General features: G+C 43.7%; 1 protein-coding gene across 1 annotated transcript in view; it reads right to left on the bottom strand.

The window, feature by feature from the left end:
- The window catches only part of LOC115473968 (neurabin-1-like), a 337,573-nt gene that overhangs the window by 136,898 nt on the left and 173,336 nt on the right, over nt 1–27,339 (bottom strand). The window contains exon 12 of the mRNA XM_030209200.1: nt 4,961–5,112. Coding sequence (XP_030065060.1) covers nt 4,961–5,112 — 152 coding nt within the window. The remainder of the gene's footprint in view (nt 1–4,960; nt 5,113–27,339) is intronic.

Here is a 27,339-nt window from a genome sequence, read left to right as displayed (position 1 = left end):
ACAATGTCAAATGTGGGAGGAGTGAATGAAGTCCATATTTGATCCGTGATGATGCCTCAGTGTTTCAAATCCATCTATGTATGTGTTTAGGTATCTTTGGTCATTTGTTAGTCCCTTTCTTAGGTCTTCGATCTTCTTCTCCAAGTATTTTGCTAGATCTTGTGCTGATGGGGTCAGTTCTGTGATGTCACCAGCTTTGTGCCAAGTATGTTGTGTATAAGTCCATAACGGTTCTTTGTATTTTTGTAATCAGTTCCTACTTGTTCTCTGTAGTGATTCTATTTGGCATGTCTTACATTCATCTTGTAGCTTTTTGTTGCTTTTTTCCATTCCAGCTTATTCTCGAGGTTTTTTTTTTTTTTTTTTTTTGGGGGGGGGGGGGGGGGGGGTTGCTTTCTTTTCTCATCTTCTTCTTCATTGGTTTTTCAGTTTCTTTAGCTAGTCATTGAACCAAGAGGATGATTTAGTCCTTCCCAGGTGATTAGGAATCCTGTGGTTTCAGGTATTAGGTTTTTAGTACAGTTAAGAATTTTGTTCCATAACTCTTTGCTGTTAATCTTGCCTCACTTTTCATACTGGATTGATGGGGTTTTTCTTTCTAGTTTGGACTGATATGTCTTTCCAAATGAGAGTTAGATTTAGTCTGTGATGATCCGACCATATTATTTCCTCCCATTTGTAGTTTCCTATTCATAATTCTTGATTGGTGGTGAATCTGTAGGCTAACAGGTCAAATGTGCACCCTTTTTCATGAGTTTTGGTTACTGTTGGTTGTATGAAGTCCAAAATTTTTAGTATTTCCCTACATTCCCTTCAAGGGGGGCTGAGACATCTTTTAAGAAATTTAGAGCTGCTATCAAAACTTAGCTCTTTCAACATGCTTTTCCCTCTGAATCCTAAATCTTTCTAAGAATTGGCGTTCACTGTAACCATTACCCATGAGCCTGACACTGGTGCCAGGCAAAATGGTAAAGGCTATTATAAAGAACAAAATTACTGAGCATATAAAAAGGAATGGATTAATGGGACAAAGTCAACATGGATTTAGCCAAGGGAAATATTGCCTCATCAATCTTCATTTTTTGAAGGGATGAACATGTGGATAAAGGTGATCCAACTGGTGTTATCTGGATTTTCAAAAGGCACTTGACAAAATATCACACGAATGACTCCTAGGAAATTAAAGTGTCATGGGATAGGAAGCAGAATCCTATTGTGGATTAAGAATTGGTTAAAAGATAGAAAAGATTTATGCTGGGGCTGAGGCTTTCTAATGTGTTTATACATAATGAAGAAACAGAAACAAGTGAGGTGATCAAATCTGCTGATAACACAAAATTATTAAAAGTTGTTAAATCACAGATGATTGTGAGAAATTTCAAGACTTTACGAGACTGGGCATCCAAATGGCAAATAAAATTTAATGTCACTAAGTGCAAAGTGATGAATGTAGAGAATAGGAACCCAACCTATAACTACATGATGCAAGATTCCTCATTAGGAGTCACTTGTCCAGAAAAAGGATCGAGATGTCACTAATGATATGTTGAAATCCTCTGCTCAGTTTGCAGTGGTATCTAAGAAAACAAATAGAATGTTAGGAATTATTAGGAAAAGAAAGGAGAAAAAAAAACAGAGTTATAGCGCATCTGTATCACTCCATGGTGTGACCACACCTCAAACATTGCAGGCAATTATGGCCATCGCATCTCAAAAAAGATAGAATTAGAAAAGGTATAAAGAAGGGTGACCAAAATGATAAAGACAATGGGATGATTTCCCTCTGAGGAAAGGCTGAAGGAGCTAGGGCTCTTCAGTATGACGAAGAGGAGGCTGAGAGGAGATAAAATAGAGGTTTATGAAATCATGAGTGCCGTGGAATAGGTATATGTGAATGGCTTCTTTACTCTTTCCAAAAGTACAAGGAAATAATGACTACATCATAATAACACTCTGTAAGCCACATTGAGCCTGCAAAAAGGTGGGATAATGTGGGGTACAAATGCAATAAATAATAAATAATACTAAGTAATACATTTAAAACAAATGTGAGAAATATTTCTTCACGCAATTTGTAATTAAGATCTGGAATTCGTTGCCAGAGAATGTGGTAAAAGCAGTTATGTTTATTGGTATTTGCTAAAATCTCCCTTATTACATGACAAATCAGAGAAATGTACAATAAAATCAATAAAACGTTAGCAAAGGAATTCCATTAAAAATAGGCCAGAACATCAGATAGTCACAACCATACTAGAAAAGAAAAAACAAGAGCCTATGGCAAAATTGCTGCCTATAAACAAAATATGTTTGCTAACTGCGCGTTAACTCCAAACAGTATTTAGTTTAGCTGTGTTTAAAAAAAAGGTTTGGAAAAGCTCCTAAAAGAGAAATCATAAACCATTATTAAGATGGACAAGAAAAAACACTGCTTATTCCCGGTTTTTGGGATCCTGCCAGGTACTTTTGACCTGGATGCCACTGTTGGAAATAGGATACTGAGCACGAGAAACCTAACACAGTAGATGACAACAGATAAACACCTGTACGGTCCCATCCAGTCTGCCCAACAAGATAAACTCATAGCATAAGGTATGACTGTAGAAGTCTGTCCAGCACAGTCTTTGTTCTAAAAGTTCTGAAGTTGTTATTGAAGTTCCATTCCAGCCCATCCAAATCTGTCCAGCCACGATCAGGGTACAGACTGTAGAAGTCTGCCCAGCACTGGGTTTGCTTCCCAATTACTGATGTTGCCATCTAATCACCACTAAGCTTCTAAGGATCTATTCCTTCTAAACAGAATTCCTTTGTGTTTTATCTCACACATTTTTTAAAATTCAGTTACTGTTTTCATCTCCACCACCTCCCACGAGAGGGCATTCCAGGTATCCACCATCCTCTCAGTGAAAAAGTACTTGACATTAGTCCTGTGTCGGCCCCCTGCAACCTCAATTCATGTCCTCTAGTTCTATCACCTTCTCATCTCTTGAAAAGGTTTGTTTGTAGATTAATACCTTTGAAATATTTGAACATCTGTATTATATCACCCCTGTTTCTCCTTTCCTCCAGAGTATACATGTTCAGGTCCTCGAGTCTCTCCTCATACGTCTTGCGACGCAAACTCCATACCATTTTTGTCACTTTCCTCTGAACTGCTTCAAGTCTTTTTACATCCTTAGCAAGATATGGCCTTCGGTCTGTCTCAGTATAGCAATGCTTATGTACTTATATACATAACTGGAGAGACAAGGGCTGTAAGAACATAGTGCTACCAAAACTAGGGAAAAAAGACATCCCTTCCTTTGAGCAAGTAAAAAATAAGTGGGATATTCCTAACATGCAACTCTTCACATACTTGCAACCTAAGCACTATGGGCTTGATTCTATATATAGTGCCTGAGAATTCTGAATAGAAAAAAATATGCCTAAGCATATTCTCTAAAATGCGTCTAAATATTATAGAACTAGCCGTTATGCCCGTTAAAACGGGCGAGATTTCCAGCTACCCTCCTCGCCAGGTCGCCGCCGCCCCTCCCCCCCCGAGGTTGCCACTACCGTTCCCCCCCCCCCCCCCCCCCCGGAGTCGCCGGCCTGGGCCCTCTCTTCACAATTCAACTTACAGCGCCGAAACCGCAGCAGGCAGATCAGCTGAGCTGCCGTTGGCCTTCCTTCTCTGCCTGTGTTCTGCCCTCGTGTGATGTAACGTCGGCGAGGGCGGGACAGAGGCAGGGAAGGAAGGCCGACGGCAGCTCAGCTGATCTGCCTGCTGCGTTTTCGGTGCTGTAAGTTGAATTGCGAAGAGAGGACCTGGGCCGGATGAAGGGGGGACGGCTGGGTGGAGGGGGGACGGCGGTGGTGACTTCAGTTGGGGGGGGAGCCGTAGCGACCTCGGCGGTTCCCTCCCTCCCTCTCCTTCGCGCAGTTTCCCTCTCTGTCCCACCCCCGTCATCACGTATTGATGCGGGGGCAGGACAGAGAGGGAAAGTCTCTACTGCGCATTTGCGGGTGAGTACGGTCACTCGCAATTTATATGTTTGATAGGCTTAAATTTCTGCACAGCATACAGAAAACGCCGGGCACCTCTCCACATAACCAAATTTAGTCACAGCCATTTAGGCCATGTTTTGCTTGGTGTAAATCCTGATGCCTAAATTAGGCACACAGCGGGTGTATTCTATAACAATGTGCATAGATTTTACAAACATCTTTGCCCCACCCATGGCCAGACCCCCTTTTCCACTATGCATCTTAGAATTTAAGCACACCACGTTACAGAATACGTTTAGCGAGCTGTGTGCGTAAATCTTAATGGCAATTAGTGCTCAACATCCAATTGACAGAGCTGATTAACTAGTTAACCAATTAAGTTACACACACTGTTATACAATATTTTGATTTCCACACAGAAATTAAGGTGTGATATATAGAATTCCTGGATTTGTGAGGGCTTTGATAAGCAAGGCTGAAATGGACCTAAAACTATAGCAGGTGGATAAAGAATTTATATCTATTCCCTCAAATTTTAGAATACGGTGCTGTGTTACCTATTTCTGAATTCTTGCATAACATTCTTGCGCTGATTTAATAAAAAATAAAATAAAGCATTTGCTTACATTGCAATTCCACTTCACCCAACTATGCCTCTGGGAACGCTTACATCCAGAATGTTCTTGCTGGCATGTGTACTTGCATGCACATATACACCCATGCAATTTTATGAGCCATGGTTCATATGTAAAGCATGCTTACATATGGAAATTCCTTTACAAAAAATTATCCCCCTAAAGTTATCTGACAATAATCCCAAGCTTTTTTGGAGCAAAAATAAAGGCCAGAAGGACTTTTTACGAATTTTAAAGGTCTTTCATCCACTTCAGAAGTATTTTTTTCTTCTAGTGTTCACTTTGCCCAGTTTAAATGGTCAAAAATTAAATGAACCACTATTTATCAATGCTTATACCTTCATACTCAGGTTCTGCTGGTCATTTGCAAGAGATTCTCTCATTTTTAGTCGAGTAGGTGGATGTCGTTTAACTTTTAAGGCAAGCTGGGCTTTCGCTTTGTGGGCACTGGTATCTAACCTCGGAGTCTCTCTAACACATGCATCAAAATCTGAAACACACAAACAGCACAGAGTTAACATAAGCACATCAGCTTTACCTACTTAGTAAAAGACTTAGAATGAGTTGGATGCCAAGTAATAACACCCTATTTTGCAGCTGGCCAAGACAAAAGGAAAATTCATTTCCAAAAGAAGCAGCAATATTTTTCAAATAAATTATTTCACTCAATATATAAATTATGCAGACATATCAAGATTATGCTAAATTGTGTTAAATGGAGGAAGAACAGTACAAAACAAATTTGGTTCCACAATGAACTGTGCTGTGCATATGGGAAAATTAGGTTCTTACCTTGGTAATCTTCTTTCCTTTAGTCATAGCAGATGAATCCATTACAAGTGGGTTGTGTCCATCAACCAGCAGGGGGAGATAGCACTGAAAAATCATAGTGCCTCACGGCCAGCTAGCTCCATCTGCCTCTTCAGTATTTGAAGCTTCCAAAGCAGTGTTACACCGCAAAGCATAAGAACATGAACTTTCCTCACAGCGGATGAACACCCCAAAACTGGAGCTATAAGTCAAAGGAGGGAATGGATTCATCCTCCTAGAGGGAATGAACTCATCCTCCTGTAACTGAACAGAAATCCTGAAGACTGTTTTCCAACTTCTCCCAATGAGGGAACATATCTACAGGAAAAACTGAACATAAAATTGACAGTCACATAATGAACCACTGAGGGAGGGCTCATGGATTCATCTGCTATGACTAAAGGAAAAAAAATTACCAAGGTAAGAACCTAATTTTCCCTTCCTTGTCATCAAGCAGATGAATCCATTACGAGTGGGATGTATCAAAGCAATCCCTAGATAGGGTGGGAACAAGCCACACCACGCGCCAGCACTTGTGCTCCAAAATGCGCGTCCCTCCTGGCAGCCACATCCAGCCTGTAATGTTGGGCAAATGAGAGCTTAGAAGCCCAAGTAGCTGCACTACATATCTCTTGGAGAGAGTGATCCAGTTTCAGCCCAAGAAGAGGAAATCGCTCTTGTGGAATGTGCCTTAAAGGCTTCAGGCGGAAGCCGGCCAGAAAGCAGATATGCTGAAAAGATAGCTTCTTTGAGCCAACGGGCTATAGTGGCCTTAGACGCTGGAGACCCTCTGCACGGACCTGACAAAAGAACAAAAAAATGGTCAGAGGTCCTGAAGGCATTTGACATGCGCAGATATTGCAACAGAGCCCTTCGCACATCCAAAAGGTGCAACTGCCCATAGGCTTCTGGAAACTCCTCTTTAGAAAAGGAGGGCAGGAAAATAGGCTGGTTTAGGAGAAATGCTGAAACCACCTTAGGCATGAAAGAAGGCACCGTACGTACCATTACCCTGGACTCTGAGAATTGCAGAAATGGGTCTCGACAGGACAGCGCCTAAAGCTCAGATACCCATCTCCCCGATGTCACGGCCACCAAAAATACCGTCTTTAAGGTCACATCCTTCTCCAAAGGTCGCCTAAGCGGCTCGAAGGGCGAACACTGAAGGGCCTTTAAAACTAACCCCAGGTTCCAGGCCGGACACGGAGCCCGCACGGGAGGACGGAGCCGAAGCACCCCTCTAAGAAACCGTGTCACATCCGGGCAAGCAGCCAGAGAGAGGCCAGCAACCTTCCCTTGAAAACATGCTAAGGCTGCCACTTGAACACGCAGGGAATTATAGGCCAAGCCTTTTTGTAAACCATCCTGCAAAAAGTCAAGAATCGGCGAGACAGAAGCCCGCATGGGTGTGATCGCTATAGCAGCACACCAAGCCTCAAACTGGCGCCAAATACTGGCATAAGCCACGGAAGTGGAATGCTTGCGGGCCTGTAGGACAGTGGAAATTACTATCCCTTGTCTCTCAATTGCCCCCTCTCAATAGCCATGCCGTAAGACCAAAGCGGCAGGCGTCCTCCATGGTCACTAGGCCCTGTGACAACAGGTTCGGTACCAGAGGTAACGGCAGAGGATCCTCTACCAGCATCCGCCGGAGGTCCGCATACCATGGCCTCCTGGGCCAATCCAGGGCAATGAGAACCAAGGAGAGGTGGTGAAGCTGAATCCGCAGGAGTACTCGCCCTATCAAGGGCCATGGAGGGAACACATACAGGAGGCCCTGAGGCCAGGGTTGAGCCAAGGCATCCAACCCTGCCGAGTGAGGATCTCTCCGTCTGCTGTAGAAGCACGGGACTTTGGCATTTGTGATTGATGCCATAAGATCAATTACGGGCTTTCCCCATTTGGCACGTATCTGCAGGAATACTTCGTCTGCAAGTTCCCATTCCGCTGGGTCGATTTCATTCCTGCTCAGATAATCGGCTTGCACGTTGCTCTGACCTGCAATATGAGCTGCTGACAGAAACTGCAGATGAAGCTCGGCCCAGTGGCAAATCTGCGCGGCCTGCGTTGCTAGTGCTATGCACTGAGTGCCTCCTTGGCGATTTATGTAGGCCACTGCTGTCATGTTGTCCGACAGAACTCTGACAGCCAATCCTTCCAGGGTCAAGTGAAAGGCCAGATGCGCCTGGAAAATCGCTTTCAACTCCAAGTGATTGATGGACCACACCGACTCCTCGGGTGTCCAAAGACCCTGGGCATGCCTTCCCCGGCAATGTGCACCCCAGCCCTTCAGGCTGGCATCTGTTACCACCAGGCACCAATCGGGGAGCGCTAGCGGCATTCCTCGCCGCAGCATGCTGTCTGAGAGCCATCACTCCATACTGAGCTGGGCCGCAGGGAGCCATGTGAGTCTGCATTGATAATCCTGAGACATTGGAGACCACCATTGAAGCAGGGAGCACTGCAGAGGTCTCAGGTGCGCTCTCGCCCAAGGCACCACTTCCAAAGTGGCCGTCATCGACCCCAACAGCTGGACTATGTCCCAAGCTCGCGGGCGAGGTATCCTCAGGAGCAGATGGACCTGGTTCTGAAGCTTGCACCGCCTTTGCTCGGGTAGGAAGACCATCCCCGAGGCTGTGTCGAACCAGACCCCCAAATATTCTAGAGATTGAGAGGGGGTCAGGTGACTTTTGGCTATATTGACGACCCAGCCCAGAGATTGCAGTACTGAGACCACTCTGGCTGTAACCTAACAACTCTCTTCTGCAGAGTCTGCTCTGATGAGCCAGTCGTCTAGGTGCGGGTGAACCCGGATACCTTCTCGCCTGAGAAAAGCAGCTTCTACCACCATTACCTTGAAAAAGGTTCGGGGAGCTGTGGCGAGGCCAAAAGGCAAGGCCCGAAACTGGAAATGTTTTCCCATCACCGCAAAACACAGAAACCTCTGGTGCGGGGGCCAAATTGGTATGTGCAAGTAAGCTTCTTTCAGGTCCAGAGATGTGAGAAACTCTCCTGGCTGTACCGCCACTATGACAGAGCACAGGGTTTCCATGTGAAAATGCCGCACGTTCAGAGATTTGTTGACTTTTTTTAAGTCCAGGATAGGCCGAAAAGACCCTCCTTTTCGCGGCACCACGAAGTAAATGGAGTAACGGTCAGAGCCGCATTCGGCGGGAGGCATGGGGGAAACCGCCCCAATGTGAATCAAGCCTTGCAAGTCTCCTCTACCGCCGCCCGTATGGCGGCAGAACCGCATCGGGACTCCACAAACACGTCTTGTCGGGGCATTGAATTCTATTCTGTAGCCTTCTCTGATCAGGTCCAAGACCCACTGATCTGAGGTAATCTTGGCCCACTCCTCGAGAAAGAGGGAAAGTCGTCCTCCTATCACAGGAATCGAGGAGGGGGCCGGCGCACCATCATTGAGAGGGTCGCCCTTGAACTCCAGGTCTTGAGCCTGCTTCTGCGGAACGTCTGTCCGAGCACCACTCTCTAAAGGGGAATCCACCCTTCTGTGCTTGTCTTGCGGCCATCTGTCAGGGGAAAACGCGCCTGACGGTAATCCAAGGCCAGACTCCACTTGAGGGGATACAGAAAGCAGGGCCGCAGAGGACCCCTGCGGAAGAGCTCTTTTTAACATGTATGCATTATGCAGCAATAAAACAAATTCAGGGGAAAATGGCTCATCCTGGCCTCCCGGTTCCAGTCTGGGGGAAACAGCTCTTTTATTAGTCTCTATACGAGGCGCCCCTCCAGGCTTAAACCCCTCCGCCTCAGCGGGGGTCGCCCCATGCTGTTCCAAAATGGCGGCTGCTGCCAGCTCCACGGAGCGGGAATGAACATCGCTCGCCCATGCTCGGGCCGGCTCTACCATCTGAAAAGCACGCCTTACAGAGCCCCGCTGCAAATTTGCGCTTGCCACAAACAGAACAGCACTTTACTTTCTCAGCAGCCATCGCCGAAAACGGCGGAAATTCAAAATGGCGGATTCGCGCCAAAATTGTCCCGAACAAGAGCCCCTCCCCGGAGGAGCTACAAAATGCTCTTACCTCAGCAGACCGAGTTTCCGAGCTCTGGTCACGCTGCACAATCAGAAGAAAACCTCTTTTCTGGGATCGCAGCGCCAAAGTATGATGCGACTTTTTTTTTTTTTTTTTTTACGCTGTGAGGAAAGCTTGAGGCAACAGTGAAAGAGGCAAATTTCCAACTCCGGAGGATCAGTAGCGTGGGAAAGGCAGGGAAAGGGCGAACCTATGTGCCTGCATCCACGGCGTGAGCAAAGACAGGGACAGGGCTTGCCTATTTGTCTACTTCCACATCGGGGACCGGGTAAGGCAGGGAAAGGGCTAACCTATTTGCCTTTAAAGTGGGCACCATCAGCCACAACACCCCTGCTACAACTGGCAAAAGCACAGAAGCCACCCCAGGCAGATTTTCTGAAGGAGCTTGAATAAGCTGGAACCACCCTGCTGGAGAGATAGAGAATACTGAAGAGGCAGATGGAGCTAGCTAGCCATGAGGCACTATGGTTTTTCAGTGCTCTATCTCTCCCTGCTGGTTGATGGACACAACCCACTCATAATGGATTCATCTGCTTGATGACAAGGAAATGGTATATATCTTTTTATTAAAAACAAATAATTTACCACTATAAGTTCCTTAAGCAAACGTTCATACATCCATCTGAGCTACGAAGATGGGTCTCCCTTCAGATGGGACCTATCTCAAATATCAGTCAGCGGAGGCAATGTATAAACATTACATTTGGGATTGTCCTGGTCTACAGCTTCTCTGGCAATACCTCTGGACACATTTAAATGGCATTCATCATCCTGACTGGGTCCCCACGCCACAACTATCTGTTAGAAGACACCTCTGCGATTGCAGAGGCTACTCAAGTATATCTAGCTTTTTTTCTATGTAAGGCCACTCTGATTGAAAAAACATTGCATTCTACTTCAATTGATCAGACTGGACCCTCCAACACTACTTCAGTGGCGCAATCAGATACATGAACTTCTCAACACGGAGCGTATGTCTCTAGACATGAAAGGGCCAAAGGCAAAAAAACACTTTCTGAAACTCTGCCTACCATATTTAAACACTATGAATGTGTGTGTTCACTCGGTTTATTTAAATACCTGGAGATCTGATTTCTTGATCCTTCATAGTTTGATCTGAGGGATGGTGTATGGTATTTTGATTTTGTTTTCTTGTTTGCACTAATGTATGTTTGTTGGTCCTCAGGGGCCATTATTTGTATAGGAGGATAATGTACAGGGAGGGTGGGTATGGAATGGGGAGGGTGTGTTCACGATTAAGCTGCTCTTTTAATGTGTATTATTCTCTGTTATTCTGGTATATCAATAAAAACAAGGTTTTGACTAAAAACTAATACTAAAAACTATTCTCATTATTGACTTTTAAAAAAGTGATCTGCCACATGACAAATGTATTATTTTATTATGCAATAAAAATAATAAATAAAATAATAATAATACATTTGTCATGTGGCAGATCACTTTTTTAAAAGTCAATAATGAGAATACACCAATGCTTTAATCTAATCAAGGCATTAACCCTGTAAACATTTAACTGAATGCGACAGAGGTGCAAAGTCACACATTTTTGATGTGGAAGAGTAAATATATCAGTAATGAATGAATGTATTAAGCTGTTAAAAAATTTGTTTAGGAAGCCAATTAGCTTTTAGAACATTGACAAACTTTCATGCTTTTTAATTTTCTTATATTAACTTTCTTTACTCATATATAAGTTTATAAAATTAGGCAGGAACATGGAAAAGAGATGGGATTTGACATACTGCCTTTCTGTAGTTACAATCAAAGCAGTTTGTGTGATAATCTTAAATTTCTGCATCTTGCTGTTTTTTTTCTTACAAAATTACACTGATTTTTGCATCAGTATCCTGTCTCCTCTTTTGTATAGACCAATTGAGCTATTAGACCAATTGTCTGCAGCCCGCTTAAGTACTATAGCGACTTAACTGCAAGGTGGGCCATAGCCATGTCACCAAACGACGCACACATCTTACAGAATACTATCAAATGCATGCATTTATTGGCAAACCTAGGTATGCCACTTACACCAGTCACTGACCTGGCATAAGTAATCCCATCTAACTTCTGGCATGCCAAAGCAGGTTTGTATTAGTATTCTGCATTTTTCCTAGTCCTCTCTCAGAATATATAATTATTCCTTATTTCAGGACACATGCAGTAGCCAAGGGTTCAGCTCCTTAAGAAGCAGCAGCGAAACAGGGGCTCTCTATCGAGCGTACCCTACCGACCCAGCTACAGCCCAGATAAGTGCCCTTCCTAGTCAAAAAGCCTGAGTAATACTGCTTTTTTGAGACAAAGTTTATTGCTTAATCGGAGGTTTTTTTTGACGTGAGAAGCTCGCAGAATAACAGCAGAAATCTAGTCTGCATTGGATATGAGGCAACCTGCCATTCCACAAAACACATCAACAGTGTGAAGTCAGAGCATCTGAAGTCTTTTCCTCTGTTAATAAAAAAATTTTTTGATAAAAAAGTTTTGAGAGAATTATACTTGTGAACAGTATATATTGAATTAATATTGTGTAACAACTTAGGTGCACCCAAGTGCCATTATAGAATTGACACTAAGTACACCCCATTGTAGTGCCTACTATTTGATGTCAAATTGTAAAGCAGGGTGTTCAGGTGTACAAACCTGCACCCCCCCTCGCGGCTGGAGCGATAGACCGGAGGAACCGGACAGAACGAAACGGAAACCACTGCAGCAACTGTTCTGGGAGCCGGCTGAGACCACGGCACAGCCAAGAATCGCTTAAGACTGCGACCCGAGAGCACCAAAGTTTTATTGCTGAACATATTTAGTGGATTGTACTCGGTGGCGCTCACATCCCTCCTCGTGGTTGTGGCGGCGATCCAACACGAACAATAGGGCGGCGTGACGAGGAAACCTTACCGCACCACCACAGCCTTCAACCCAGATACAAGAAGAACAGGGACACTACGGGAGTAAGGCAGAGGCCAAACAGCATCGGAACCCACCACAAGATCAGGAACAGCTCGCACAGGAAACCAAAAGGTCGGCGGCTGTGGCGGCATCCTGGCTCGAATAACCAGGCGGTGTAAGAGGAAAATTTCCGTACCTAAGGAGCCTCCAAATAGCAGGAGTGGAACAGAGTCACTGTGGGAACAAGGCACAGACCACAAGGCATTGGAATCCACCACCTAACCCGAAGTAGACTGCACCGGATCCCGTAAGGCGCCCTATACCATAGAGGAGCAGAATTGGAACCTCCGGCAGAAACAGTAAGAGAGAACAGGGAAGATCAGACCACAGCAATGGAACCACCTTAAAACAAAAACTCCCAGCAGCTGGCTAACTCCTGCCCCAGCCCAAGACTGTAAGTCTGCCTTGGACTCGGAACCAATGGTCCAGGATCCACAGATCTCACCATCACTCAACTGAATTAAGCAGAATCTCCTCAATGCAGGGTAATTTGCACAGGAAACTGATACCCGATCGCAGATAAAGATTTAAACAGCAAGACTGTAAGGCTGCCTGGATCTGAAATCAACAGTCCGTGATCCAAGGATCCAACACCATCATCCAACTAAATTAAGCAGAATCTCTTCAGTGCGGTGCAATCTGCACTGGAAACTGCTACCCTGTTGAACAACAGATGCTGCAGGTAAAGATTTAAACAGCTCATCCTGTAAGAAACCAGGTATTTTCCAGAGAAAGAGAAGCAAAGCCAGTAAAGATATTACTCTTACAAACAATTACAAATATAAACACTCACAAAAACCCAAACACACACAAACACTCCTACATACACATACTGCAGACTCCACTGGTATAAGCACAACCAGAGTCACTCACCACAACTCTAAAGGAGCCAAAATGAACACCATAAAACTACTCCTACGAATCCACTCCCTAACACTGATCCAAGTACTAACAGCCGCATTTCGCAACGAAAATACCATCATACCCATACTACACAACCAACCGACAACAGAACCTACAGTAGAAAATCAACATCCTACGAACAATACGTACACATGGCAAAAAAAGGTTCAAACCAATGCAACCCAATAAACAAACGACAACTAATAAAAGTCACCACAATCCCAAATATAGAAGAACGATACCTTACAATTAAAGTAGGTTATATTAATGCCAGATCCACAGTAAACAAACCAGAAACACTAAGACTGGATCACAACAGAAGCCCTCGATTTACTGTTCATCAACGAAACATAGATCCATGACCAAGACGACCCCATAATCCTTGACCTATGTCCTCCTGGATACAAAATCACACACTGGACCAGAAAGGGAAAAGGAGGAGGAGGCATCGCTCTAATTTACAGATCTCACTTCACCACCGAATCAATAACACCTCAACTTGAAATTGCATCAATCAGAATACAACATAAAATCCTATCTAACCATCTGAACTGTCTCATATTCTACAGACCACCAAGAAACTGAATGAAGCCCAGACAAATTTCTTGGACTTCCTATCAGCCACATGTACAGCTAACTCAAACATTCTGGTCATAGGAGATATTAACCTTCACCTAGAAGACCCAAACTTAAATGGTGTAAGAGAATGTAAGGAATTCTTCCAAATCTGGGACATCAAATGGCCACATTTGGAAGCTACCCACATAAGAGGCCATACACTTGACTTACTTGCACACAAATTCATAATAGACCGAAACCTCAAAATTACAGAACATAAATGGTCGGAAACACCTTGGTCCAATCACTTCAAAACTAAATCTGACCCTACTATGGCTGAAGGGCATCATCATATAGATGAAAAATCATATACGAGGTCACGTGGACATAAACACATTTTGGCAATTGATATACGACAACAATTGGTCAGCTCCAACTGATAATCTAAACTACTTCGCGGAATGGGAAAAGAGATGCATCTCCGTTCTTAACGAAATAGCCCCCATACAAACAAAAACCTCACACAACCCCGATTAAGACCCCATGGTTCAACAAAGAGGTGAAAAAACTAAAAACAATATAAAGATGAATGAGCATGGAGGAAAGATAAAAATGTACAAACACAAACCACATGGAAAGAATCATAAAGAAAATAGAAATATGAAATGGAAAAAAAAAAAATCCAAACGGAATTACTATAAAACACAACTAGGAACAGACTACAAAGACATGAAGAAACTATACAAACTACTGGACACCAAACACAGGCATTCCACCAGCAGACGAACTTGCCAACTAAGGAAAAAAATCAACAACCTATGCAAAACCATGTCTCAGGAGAACACTAACCTTGATATCTTCCTTGATGAACTAGACCCACAATCAGGAGAATTCCCAGCAGACCGAACTTGGGTCAAACTTTACCCAGATCACAGACGAAACAGTTGCACAGGCAACAGTAAGTTCTCAACCGCTTACTGTCAATTGGATGCATGTCTCAACTAGTTAACAAAATCACCCCCCCCCCCCCCCCCCCCAACCGTTTCATAGCCGATCTTACATCCTACCTAAACTTTATGCTTAAGCATGGCATATTCCCCAAGGATAAAGGCAACATATTACTTACACCTATACCGAAAGACACCAAGAAACAAACAAGTAAAATCACCAATTATCGTCCTGTAGCATCCATCCGACTGACAACCAAATTAATGGAAAGCATCGTAACCAAACAACTCACAGAGTATATCGACAAATTCTCAATACTGTATGAATCACAACCTGGCTTCAGATCCCTCCATAGTACAGCAACGGTCCTAGTTACCCTCCTGGCCAAATTCAAGCAGGAAATTGCACTAGGCAAAATCCTCCTACTCCAATTCAACATGTTGAGCGCATTCGATATGGAAGACCACAATACCCTGCTAAGAATACTCAACAAGATAGGTATCGGAGGGAATACACTCTAATGAATCAAGGTGTTTCTAACCACAAGATCATATCAAGTAAACTCAAAATTGAACATTTCACCACCATGGAAAACTGACTGCGGAGTACCACAGGGATCACCTCTATCACCCATTCTTTTCAACCTAATGTTAACCCCCACTAGCAAAATCCCTCTTCAATCAAGGTCTTAACCCTTTCCTGTATGTGGATGATGTCATAATATATATGCAGGGATTTCTTCCAACTATGGGATCTCCACTGGCCAAATATGCAAGCAACCCACATTAAAGGACATACACTCGACATTATTACTTACAAGTTTTCCCCAGATTTAAATCTTGTACTAAATCTCATACTAACAGATACAAAATGGACGGACATACCATGGTCTGACCATTACAAATTAAACCTTTCCCTACAATGGCGTAAAAAAGACTCACACCAGAGTAAAGAACGTGTAACCTATACTACAAGAGGCCAAATTGACCTAATAAAATTCTGGCAACAAATCTACAAGAACGAATGGTCAGCTCAAATTGACTCGATAATTTTTTTCCTAGAATGGGACAACAGATGCAGAAACATATTAAACACCATAGCACCATTGCAAACCAGAACCTCATGTAGACAAAACCCAATACCATGGTTTAATGAAGAATTGAAAAAATTAAAAACACAAGTCAGAAGATTAGAACAAGCTTGGAAGAAAAAGAAAGATGAATCCACACTCTACGCTTGGAAACAACAAAGAAAATACAAATATACCATTAGACAAACCAAAAGATCATATTACAAAACCAAAATTGGACCAGACTATAAAGATACACAAACGTTTCCAACTTGTGAACAAATTATTAGATACTACACCGGTTACCTCAATCACCACAGACATTGCGATTTACTTCAATGAGAAAATTACAAAATTACGACTCACAATACCAATTAATTCCACTGATTACGTAAAATTCCTTGACTGTCTAGATCTGACCCCCGATGAGTATCCAGTAGATCGAACTTGGACAAACTTCAACACACTCTTGGACGATACCATCTCCCAAGCAATCAACAGGTTCGCCAAATCTCATTGCAATCTTGACAACAACCTTTTAAAATTTGCCCCTCAACGATTCATAACTGACCTCACGATGCATTTAAATTACATGTTACAACACGGACTCTTCCCAAAGGATAAAGGAAATATACTACTCACCCCAATTCCTAAGGATTCAAAGAAAAAATTAAGTGATTTAACCAACTATCACCCAGTAGCATCTATCCCTTTGGTAACCAAACTAATGGAAGGTATGGTAACCAAACAATTGAGCGACTTCTTAAACAAATTCTCTATTCTTCATGATTCTCAATCAGGTTTTCAGTCAAACCATAGCACTGAAACAGTACTAACTACTCTTCTAACTAAATTTAAACAAGCAATTGCAACCAGCAATAATATACTTCTCCTGCAATTTGACATGTCCAGCGCATTCGATATGGTAAACCATAAAATATTATTAAACATCTTAGAATACTTCGGTGTTGGTGGAAACGTTCTTAACTGGTTTAGAGGCTTCCTTACCACAAGAACATACCAAGTGAAATCTAATTTGAATACATCAGCACCTTGGAAACCTGAATGCGGAGTTCCCCAAGGATCACCACTCTCACCGACTCTCTTTAACCTAATGATGACACCTCTGGCCAAATCACTATCCAACCAAGGCCTCAATCCACACATTTATGTAGATGATGTCACGATCTACATCCCGTTCAAACATGATCTAAATGAAATTATCAATGACATCAACCACAGCGTCCAAATCATGAACTCATGGGCGGATGCTTTTCAATTAAAACTTAATGCTGAAAAAACACAATGTCTAATCCTCTCATCACAATATAACATGAGCAAATCCAATACTATAATGACACCAAACCTTACCCTTCCCGTCTCAGACAGCCTGAAAATTCTTGGAGTTATCATTGACCGAAATCTCACATTGGAAAATCATGCGAAGAATACAACAAAGAAAATGTTCCACTCAATGTGGAAACTCAAAAGATTAAAAACTTTTTTCCCAAGGGATATATTTCGTAGCCTGGTACAATCAATGGTGCTAAGTTACCTAGACTACTGCAATGCACTCTACGCTGGCTATAAAGACCAAATCGTCAAGAAACTTCAACAGCCCAAAACACTGCAGCCAGACTCATATTTGGTAAAACAAAATACGAAAGTGCCACATCCCTTAGAGAAAAACTACACTGGCTCCCACTCAGGAAACGTATTACGTTCAAGATTTGCACCCTGATTCTTAAAATTATCAATGGAGATGCCCCGGTCTACATGTCAGATCTCATAGACCTACCACCCAGGAACTCTAAAAGAGCTTCTCGCACATTCTTGAATCTCCACTTCCCCAGCTGCAAAGGACTAAAATACAAACTAATACATGCATCCAGCTTTTCCTACATAGGTAAGCAACTTTGGAATGCATTACCACTGGATGTGAAAAAAATGCGTGACCTAATCAATTTTCGGAAATCACTGAAGACCTACCTCTTCAACAGAGCATACCATAGCAATCCATCATATGAACTCAAAAACATTACCGCTTTATCTGTTATTTCAATAATGTTCTCTTTATAGTTGATGCTTTACTCCATTATGTTACCCATGTTCTTATGTAATTACTAATTGTATCTTTTATTCTGGTATAGCGATAGCCATGGCGGAACAATGTAAGCCACAAATGGGTGGGAAATGGGTGGGAAAATGTGGGATACAAATGCAACAAATAAATGAATACATAAATAAATACATACCTTTCAAATCAAATCCATCAGAAATCACCAACGTAGTAAAGAACAACCTAAGCAAAATGGACTCCTGGGCAACGGAATTCAAATTAAAACTCAAAGAAAAAACACATTGTCTCATTCTTTCATCCCAACATCCTATATAATAAAAAGCACCTCCAACGTTCTGAAGCTGACTCTGTGGCACTTAAACATTGAGCCATTCGTGCTCTCCGTGTGATGAAATGACGTCGGCACTTCCTGGTACGTCACCAGCAACACTAACCAACCACAAGAAAGCAACACGCCCCAAACAGCGTGCCCGAACATCAAGGGCACACAACCGCCGTGAAGAACAGCGCCGGTAAAGCAAAGAAAACAACCTCGCTCACACACTCGAAAACAGCCCCCCTGGTGATCTGTCACTCACCCCCAAGATGCCACTGGACCACATCCCCCAGCATCAGATACCCTCATCCGATCATGGACACCCACCCTCTATTCTCAGACTTCGGACCTCCCCCTCCTCCACCAAAAGACTCCCTCCCGAATCAGTGTAGAAATCATCCATAATCTCCCCCCTCCCGTCACGCCTCCGGATGTAGAGGACCCCACCCTCTCCCCCCCGCGCTCAACGGTCGTCGTCCCTCAGTAACACCCTACCTCACACTTGCAGGCACCCTCCATCGACAGTGTGACGGCGAATGGCAGCAGCAGACCAAAGCATCAACAACGTAACAACGACAAACAAGAAGATTCCCCCCTCGCCCCCCCCCCCCAAAAAAAACACCCACCCACCTCCAAAACACCTGCAAAACCCTCTAAGATAAAAAAAAAAAAACCACTTCCTCCAACTTACAGCACAACCCCCCCCCCCCCAAAAAAAAAAAACAGCAAAAACACGGATACAACCCACTACACCCCTCAATAACGCTGACCCCACTCCAACCACCCTCACATTTCACCCACCCACGGACCCCCCCCCCCCATCATTGACAGACACAAACACACACCATACACCCCCCCCTCCACCCCCCAAAAAGAAAAAAAACCCCACAGAACCACCTCCAAAACCACTGCAAAACCCTCTAAGTTATAAAACAATTCCTCTTACTTTGAAAGAACACACACAAAAAAAAGCCAGCAACAAGGACACAATCCACTCCACCCCTCAACAAACACTGACCCCCCCCCTCCAACCACCCCACATTTCAGCAACCCACGGACACCCCCCCCCCCCCACACCGTCATGGACAGACACAAACACACACACACACACACACACACAATACCACAGAAACACACACATTCCACTGCTAACACCCTGCAACAATAACCACCCTCAAAGCCACACACCACTTCATCCCACTTTGCCAGCACGGCACATCCCCCAACCCCCCCCCCCCCCCCAAAAAAAAAACCAACATTTAACACAAAAAAATTACAAAATCACAGACACTCACCAACCTCCAAATACACCCCACCCTCACTCACTTACACACACACACACAAACTGACTCTGTGACACAGACACACACAATGTAGCTCAGTGACACACATGATCTTTCACAAGCCCCCCTCCCCCCCCCCCAAAACCACAGAAGATGCACAAGGATACATGCACACTCAACCTCAACCTCTCTCTCTATATCATCCCTGCAACAATAACCACACTCAAAGCCACACACCACTTCATCACACTTTGCCAGCACAGGACATCACTAACCCCCCCCCCCCCCCCCCCACACACACACACACAAAACAAACATTTAAAACAAAAATATCACAAAAACAAAGACGCTCGCCCCCAACCTCAATCACTTACATACACACAAACAAACAAACTGACCCTCATACACTCCCAACCACCCCCAACATCATCATACATAAACTCTGCCATGGTGAATCTCTGTCTCTCACTCACTCCCCCCCCCCCCCCCCCCACACAAACTAAATACAGAAGATCTACCACGGAAAATCAACATCTCTCACTCACACATACATAACCAAACTCCCCCACCCCTCACATCACACACAATCTGCCATGCAACAATAACCACCCTCATAGACGCACGCCACTTCCTGCCACTTCGCCAGCACCGCACACCACAATCCCCCCCCCCCCCCCCCCCCCCCCCCCCAGCGGAAACAGGAAATCAGGGCGGGACCGGAGCTGAGAGACAGAGATGGGCCAAGCCTGTACGCCGTTTAACGATGCTGCTGCTACTGTCCGCCGTCACCCAGACTAAGTAAGTGAGACTTCTAAAATTTGGAAGGAGAGGGGCTGGCAGTGGATGGGAGGGAGGGAGGAAGGGAGGCACGATGACCCTGGAACTGTGAGCAAGGGGGGATCCTGGAACTGTGAGCGAGGTGGGATCCTGGAACTGGGAGGGAGGGAGGGAGGGAGGGGGATCCTGAACATCGGGGATCTGGGAGGGAGGGGGACCCTGCCACACATACTCTCATTCTCACAAACACACTCGCACCCAGTCTCAATCTCTCTCTGTCACACACACACACTCGCACATTAAATCTCTCTCTCTCACACAGTCACTCTCACACACACTCTCTCAAACATACACACTCCGAGGAAAACTTTGCTAGTGCCCGTTTCATTGTGTTCCGAAACGGGCCTTTTTTCTAGTAGCACATATCACCCCACAGCCATACACACCCCAAAATGTACTCTCCCAATCTCAGACAACCTGAAAATTCTCAGCATTACCATAGACAGCAACCTAACTCTAGATAAACAAGCCACTAACAGTACAAAGAAAATGTTCCACACAACGTGGAAGCTCAAACAGGTAAAACAATTCTTCCCGAGGGAAACTTTTCGTAACATAGTTCAAACAATGGTATTAACCCACACTGATTATTATTGTAACAAAATATACAAGGGATGCAAAGAACAAATCTTAAGGAAACTTCAGGCTGCTCAGAACACAGTAGCCAGAAAAACAAGATATGAAAGTGCAAAACCCCTTCGCGAAAAACTGCACTGGTTTCCAATTGGATTGCCTTCAAGATCTGTACTCTTGTCCACAAAATAATCCATGGCCTAGCTCCGGGCTACATGACCCAACTAATCGACTTACCAACTAGAAACACAATCGAATCAGCAAGAACGTACCTAAACCTTCACTTCCCAAGATGCAAGGGCCTGAAATATAAAATGTACGCATCCAGTTTTTCCTACATATGCACACATCTCTGGAATACACTACCAAAATACCTGAAAACCTCGAATAATCATTTCAAATTCCGAAAAAAACCATAAGACTCACCTTTTCAGAAAGACATACCCCACTCAAACCGAAATAAACACTGAACAATGAAACACAATAAAACTAAGAAACGGACAATTCTCAATGCCTTGTCGCATAATCCCACCCTTGCAACCTGCATGGGACAAACCTCTCCAAATCGAATTGTACTATCCACTCTGTATTAGTTCACACCGGAGTCTGTAACCACCCCTCCTGTACTATATAAGCCACACTGATCCTACAAAGAGGTGGGAAAATGTGGGATACAACTAACAAATAAATTATAGCACTGCGTCATATGTTTGCCCATGATAGACAAATTCTCACCAGAACCAATTCACACTAATAGACACAAAATGGACAGCCAGGCCATGGTCCGACCACCACAGTGCAAACCTCTCCCTCCACTGGAGAACAAAAAAGATACAACAAAAACAAAAACAACAAACATATACTACGAGAGGCAAAACTGACCCACTAACATTCTGACAACAATTCTATACGGATGAATGGACAATACCTACAGACTCACCCCAATTTCTCCAAGATTGGGATAACAGATGCAGAACGCTAGACAATATAGCACCACTTCAAACCAGAACCTCACACAGAAAAAACTCAATATCATGGTTTAACAAAGAATTGAAAAAACTAAAAACACAAGTCAGAAGATTGGAAAGAGCATGGAGCAAGAAAAAAGACAAAAAAAAAACACACAAAGACTGGAAACAACTACAAAGAAAATACAAATACACGATTAGACAAACTAAAAGGACCTAGAACAGCCCAGAACACGGCAGCCAGACTTATATTCGGCAAACCAACATACGAAAGTGCATCACCCCTTTGGGAAAAACTACACTGGCTCCCACTCAAAGAACGCATCACGTTCAAACTCTGTACCTTGGTCCATAAAATCATCCATGGCGACGCCCCAGCCTACATGTCGGACCTAATAGAACTACCATCCAGAAATGCAAAAAAATCCTCCAGCACATTCCTCAATCTCCATCCTCCCAAATGTAAAGGCTTGAAATACAAATCAGTGCATTCATCAACCTTTTCCTATACAAGCACACAGTTCTGGAATTCACTGCCACGTAACCTGAAATCGATCTACGAAATGACCAATTTCCGCAAACTCCTGAAAACTTATCTCTTCGACAAAATATATCATAAAGAACAACACGCGTAACTCTACTTTCTTTAAGTCACCCAGGAATGTTCTTTAATGTCTTCTGCTTTCACACTAGAGAGCTGCACGGCTTCCGTCCCCGCGGGAATCCCGCGGAACCCGCGGGATTCTCGCAGGGACGGAGGCAGTTCCTGCGGGGTTCCCGCGGGGATGGAAGCTGTTCTGCGGGGTTCCCGCGGGGACGGAGTCAGTTCCTGCGGGGTTCCCGCGGGGATGGAACCAGTTCTGTGGGCTTCCCGTGGAATTGTAAGCTCCACCTGCACCAGCCTCTCATCTACCAAATACCAATTTCTTTGAGTGCTGTCTCCTCCTCCTCCTCCTCTTTGCTTTAACAGCATAAATGTGGAAAGTCTTCCATTAAGGAGGTGGTAGAGTCACAAATGATGACGGAATTCAAAAAGGCATGGGATGAACACAGAGGATCTCTAATTAGAAAATGGAAGTTATATAAAACCTAACCTTAAATGGCTGCATGTGTGTGGATGTGTCAAGTGACGCTTAGATGGGGACTCTGGCTGTGATGAACTAGAGCTGATACCTGGCAGACTTGTATGGTCTGTGTCTCATACATGGCAATCTGGTGTAGGATGGGCTGGAAAGGGCTTAGACAGCAACTTCAGTGGCTGGAACATGAGGACAGTGCTGGACAGACTTTTATGGTCTGTGTCCCACAAATGAGAACATGAATAGGCTGGAGTGGGCTTCGATGGCAACTCCAGCAGTTGGAACATAAGGATGGGGCCAGATAGACTTCTGTAGTCTTTGTTCCAGAAACACGAAAGAAAGACCATAATCAAGTATATAATATCACACTCGTTGATTTAATGATGAATTGATCATGAGTGTGACTATTGGGCAGAGTGGATGGACCGTTCAGGTCTATTTGCTGTCACTTACTATGTTACTATTAATCCTCTTTGCTCCCAGGCTGGTGCACAGACCTCAGCTCTGACACAGGCACGAGAATCAGATGTCACCTGACCTACTGGCGCGTGCATGTGGCGACCTCTCAGCACACACTGCCAGTGAATCAGAGACAAATCTTACATGTGCGCACCAGAGTGTTCCAAGTTCCAACTTCCGTTCCTTCCTTGCCTACAGTGCTGTGGCTCAAATCCAGAGAGAGACTGAGGGAGCTGACTGGAACTTTCTTTTATGTACTATTAAATTCTTACGGGGATGGGTGGGGATGGTTTAAATTCTTGCGGGGACGGGTGGGGACGGGTTGGGATGGTTTAAATTTTTGCGGGGATGGGTGGGGATGGGTAAGATTCCAGTGGGGATGGGTGGGGACGGGTAAGATTCCAGCGGGGACGGGCAGGGATGGGTAAGATTTCTGTCCCCGTGCAACTCTCTATTTCACACTATCATGCACCTAACTGTCTATGGCTTTAACACTATCATGTAACCAAAACTTCTGCTAAAACAAATGTGTACTCCTTTCTACTTCTAACATTATGTATTTCACCATCATGTACCCAAAACTCGCTGTTAAACCAAATGTACATTCTTTTCTATTTCCAGTATCTACGATGAATTGTAAGCCACATTGAGCCTGCAAAAAGGTGGGATAATGTGGGATACAAATGTAATAATAATAATATTACAAAACCAAAATAGGACCAAACTATAAGGATATACACAAACTCTTCTCACTTGTAAACAATCTTCTAAATACTACCAAGGTAACCTCTAACAACTCAGATACTCCATCAGCAACCAACCTTGCGAACTACTTCAATGAAAAAATCATAAAACTCCGACTCATGATACCCTCTAACACAACGGACTACACAAATATCCTTGAATATCTAGACCCAAATCCCGGAGAATACCCAGCAGATCGATCATGGACCGACTTTGACACGATCTCATCAAAAGAAATCTCACATTGGCTAGGAAAATACTCCAAATCACAATGCAAATTAGACACCTGCCCTAACAGTCTAATAAGATCCGCACCCAAACAATTCAAAACAGAACTCACCAACCACATAAATTACAGGCTCCAAAATAGACTCTTCCCCACGGATAAAGGAAACATCCTACTCACTCCGTTACCGAAAGATGCTAAAAAAAAGCACAATGGACCTAACCAACTACCGACCAGTAGCATCCATTCCACTCACGACCAAACTCATGGAAGGCATAGTGACGAAACAATTGACTGAATACCTAAATAAATACTCAATTCTACACAAGTCCCAATCAGGATTTCAGACAAATCACAGCACTGAAACTGTACTAGTGTCCGCAATGAACGCATTCAAACAAGCAATTGCGACTGGTAACAACATCCTCCTCCTACAATTCGACATGTCCAGTGCCTTTGACATGGTTAACCATGATATACTAATACATATACTAGAATACTTCGGAGTAGGAGGCACTGTTCTCAAATGGTTCAAAGTTTTCCTGACCACAAGATCATACCAAGTAACAACGAACGAGGACAGATCACCACCATGGATACCTGAGTGCGGGGTCCCCCAGGGATCCCCTCTCTCACCAACACTATTCAATCTAATGATGATACCTCTAGCCAAGCTACTAGCCAATCAAAACCTCAACCCCTACATTTATGCAGATGACGTCACAATTTACATTCCATTCAAACATGATCTAAATGAAATCACCAACGAGATCAACCAAAGCCTCCAAATAATGCACACCTGGGCAGATGCATTCCAATTAAAACTTAACGCAGTAAAAACACAATGCCTTGTACTCACCTCACAACATAACACAAAAAACTTCAACACCATAACCACACCATACTGTTCCCTTCCGATCTCACAAAACTTGAAAATTCTTGGAGTCACCATTGATCGAAACCTCACTCTCGACACCCACGTGAAAAACACAACCAAAAAGATGCTCTACACCATGTGGAAACTTAAGAGTAAAACCTTTCTTCCCGAGATACATCTTCCGTACCCTGGTACAGTCAATGGTAATAAGCCATCTGGACTACTGCAATGCACTGTACGCAGGGTGCAAAGAACAGACAATCCAAAAACTCCAAAACTGCCCTGAATACGGCTGCCAGACATTTGGAAAAACTAAATATGAAAGTGCAAAACCACTAAGAGAGAAACTTCACTGGCTCCCAATTAAGGAACGCATTGCGTTCAAGATCTGCCCGATGGTACATAAAATCATTCATGCAGACGCCCCAATCTACATGCTAAACCTCGTGGACCTACCTCCCAGAAACGCCACAAGATCATCTCGTAAATTTCTCAACCTGCACTACCCCAGCTGCAAAGGACTGAAGTACAAACTGATGCATGCCACCACCTTCTCGTATACGAGCACGCAGTTATGGAATGCATTACCCGCAGATTTGAAAGCAATCAACGAAACAACTATCTTTCGAAAATCTCTGAAAACATTCTTCTTCAACAAGGCCTACAATGAACACCTATAATCTCACTGAATCACCTCACCAACCCACTCAATTATGAAAGCTCACTTTATACAACTATCCTAATCACTCCCTCCTTCTTCCCTCCTCCCTACCTGATCGCTACACATTACGAATTGTATCTGATATCTTGTTATGATTATGTCAACAAATCTATGTAAGCCACATTGAGCCTGCACATAGGTGGGGGAATGTGGGATAGAAATGCAATAAATAAAATAGACAATTTGAAAAATGCTCTGCTTTTACAGCTCGTCAAAAATGTATTAGTTGTATCTTTTTTATTGGACTAACATATTTTCCTCTGTTTTGTTTTACTTTTATTACCTTTAAAGCGGACTAACACAGAAACCACACTACTTTATCCGAGACATTTTCATGTAACCACGAATAAAACAATTAAATCTTGAGACTCTTATTCAGCCATTGTAAAGAAAATTGAACCACCTAACCTGAAGAAAAATTTCTCTCTAAATGGTGTAGCTGGCCAGACAAGACAGAGAAACTGCAAAGTTTAGGGTAAATCTGCATTTTCTAAGGGAATCTCATGACTAAATAAACAATCAGAGAACTATAGGACCAGAGCATGGAGCCCCTCTTCTGGGTAATATTATAGTAGGGACTCATTTAATGCCAGATCCCAAACTCACTGACCATCTGCAAGACCTGGAAAGTATTCTCCAACAAAAAGAAATAATTCTCCATTTCAGGGCCTAAGACGATGCTGGTGTCCCAAAACAAAGTGTTAAGCAAATAAATGTCTTCAAAGTAAACTAGTACATATTCCAAATAATAGCAGTATAGAAAAGAGATTAGAACCATACTTCCAGCCATTTCTAGGATATCCTCTCCTGCTATTCCTTTGGGTTCCCGCTGCACCTACACTGGGGTCCCTTGACTCTTCAAGTACCTTCCTTCATGCTCCTTTTCACCTCTCATGAACTCCTATGGAATCCTGGATTAGGTTCTAGCTGGGTAGTCTTTCTCCTTTCTACTCTGGTTGGGAACTTTAGAAACAGCTGCAACAAGTGAAAGTAAGAAGCACCCAACAGGGACTCCTCTGGGTAGTTCTCTATTTCCGCTGCAATGAAATTCAGAACTAAAGGCAGGTTTGAACTCGAAGTAGGAAAGGAGGAAACAAGCCTTCTCTTCCTCCCTACTGTAGTTACTTTTCTAGGAGTGCCTGCTTGAATCTCCTCATGGCCATACTAACTAATCCTTAGGTGATCACTGTTGTGGTTACTCTGAGGGGGGTATCACAGCAAATGGTCCAGTCCCCTCTACA

Source organism: Microcaecilia unicolor, chromosome 7 (genome assembly GCF_901765095.1).
Source record: "Microcaecilia unicolor chromosome 7, aMicUni1.1, whole genome shotgun sequence".
NCBI classification, from domain to species: Eukaryota; Metazoa; Chordata; class Amphibia; order Gymnophiona; family Siphonopidae; genus Microcaecilia; species Microcaecilia unicolor.
This window is presented reverse-complemented; position numbering and strand designations above follow the sequence as displayed.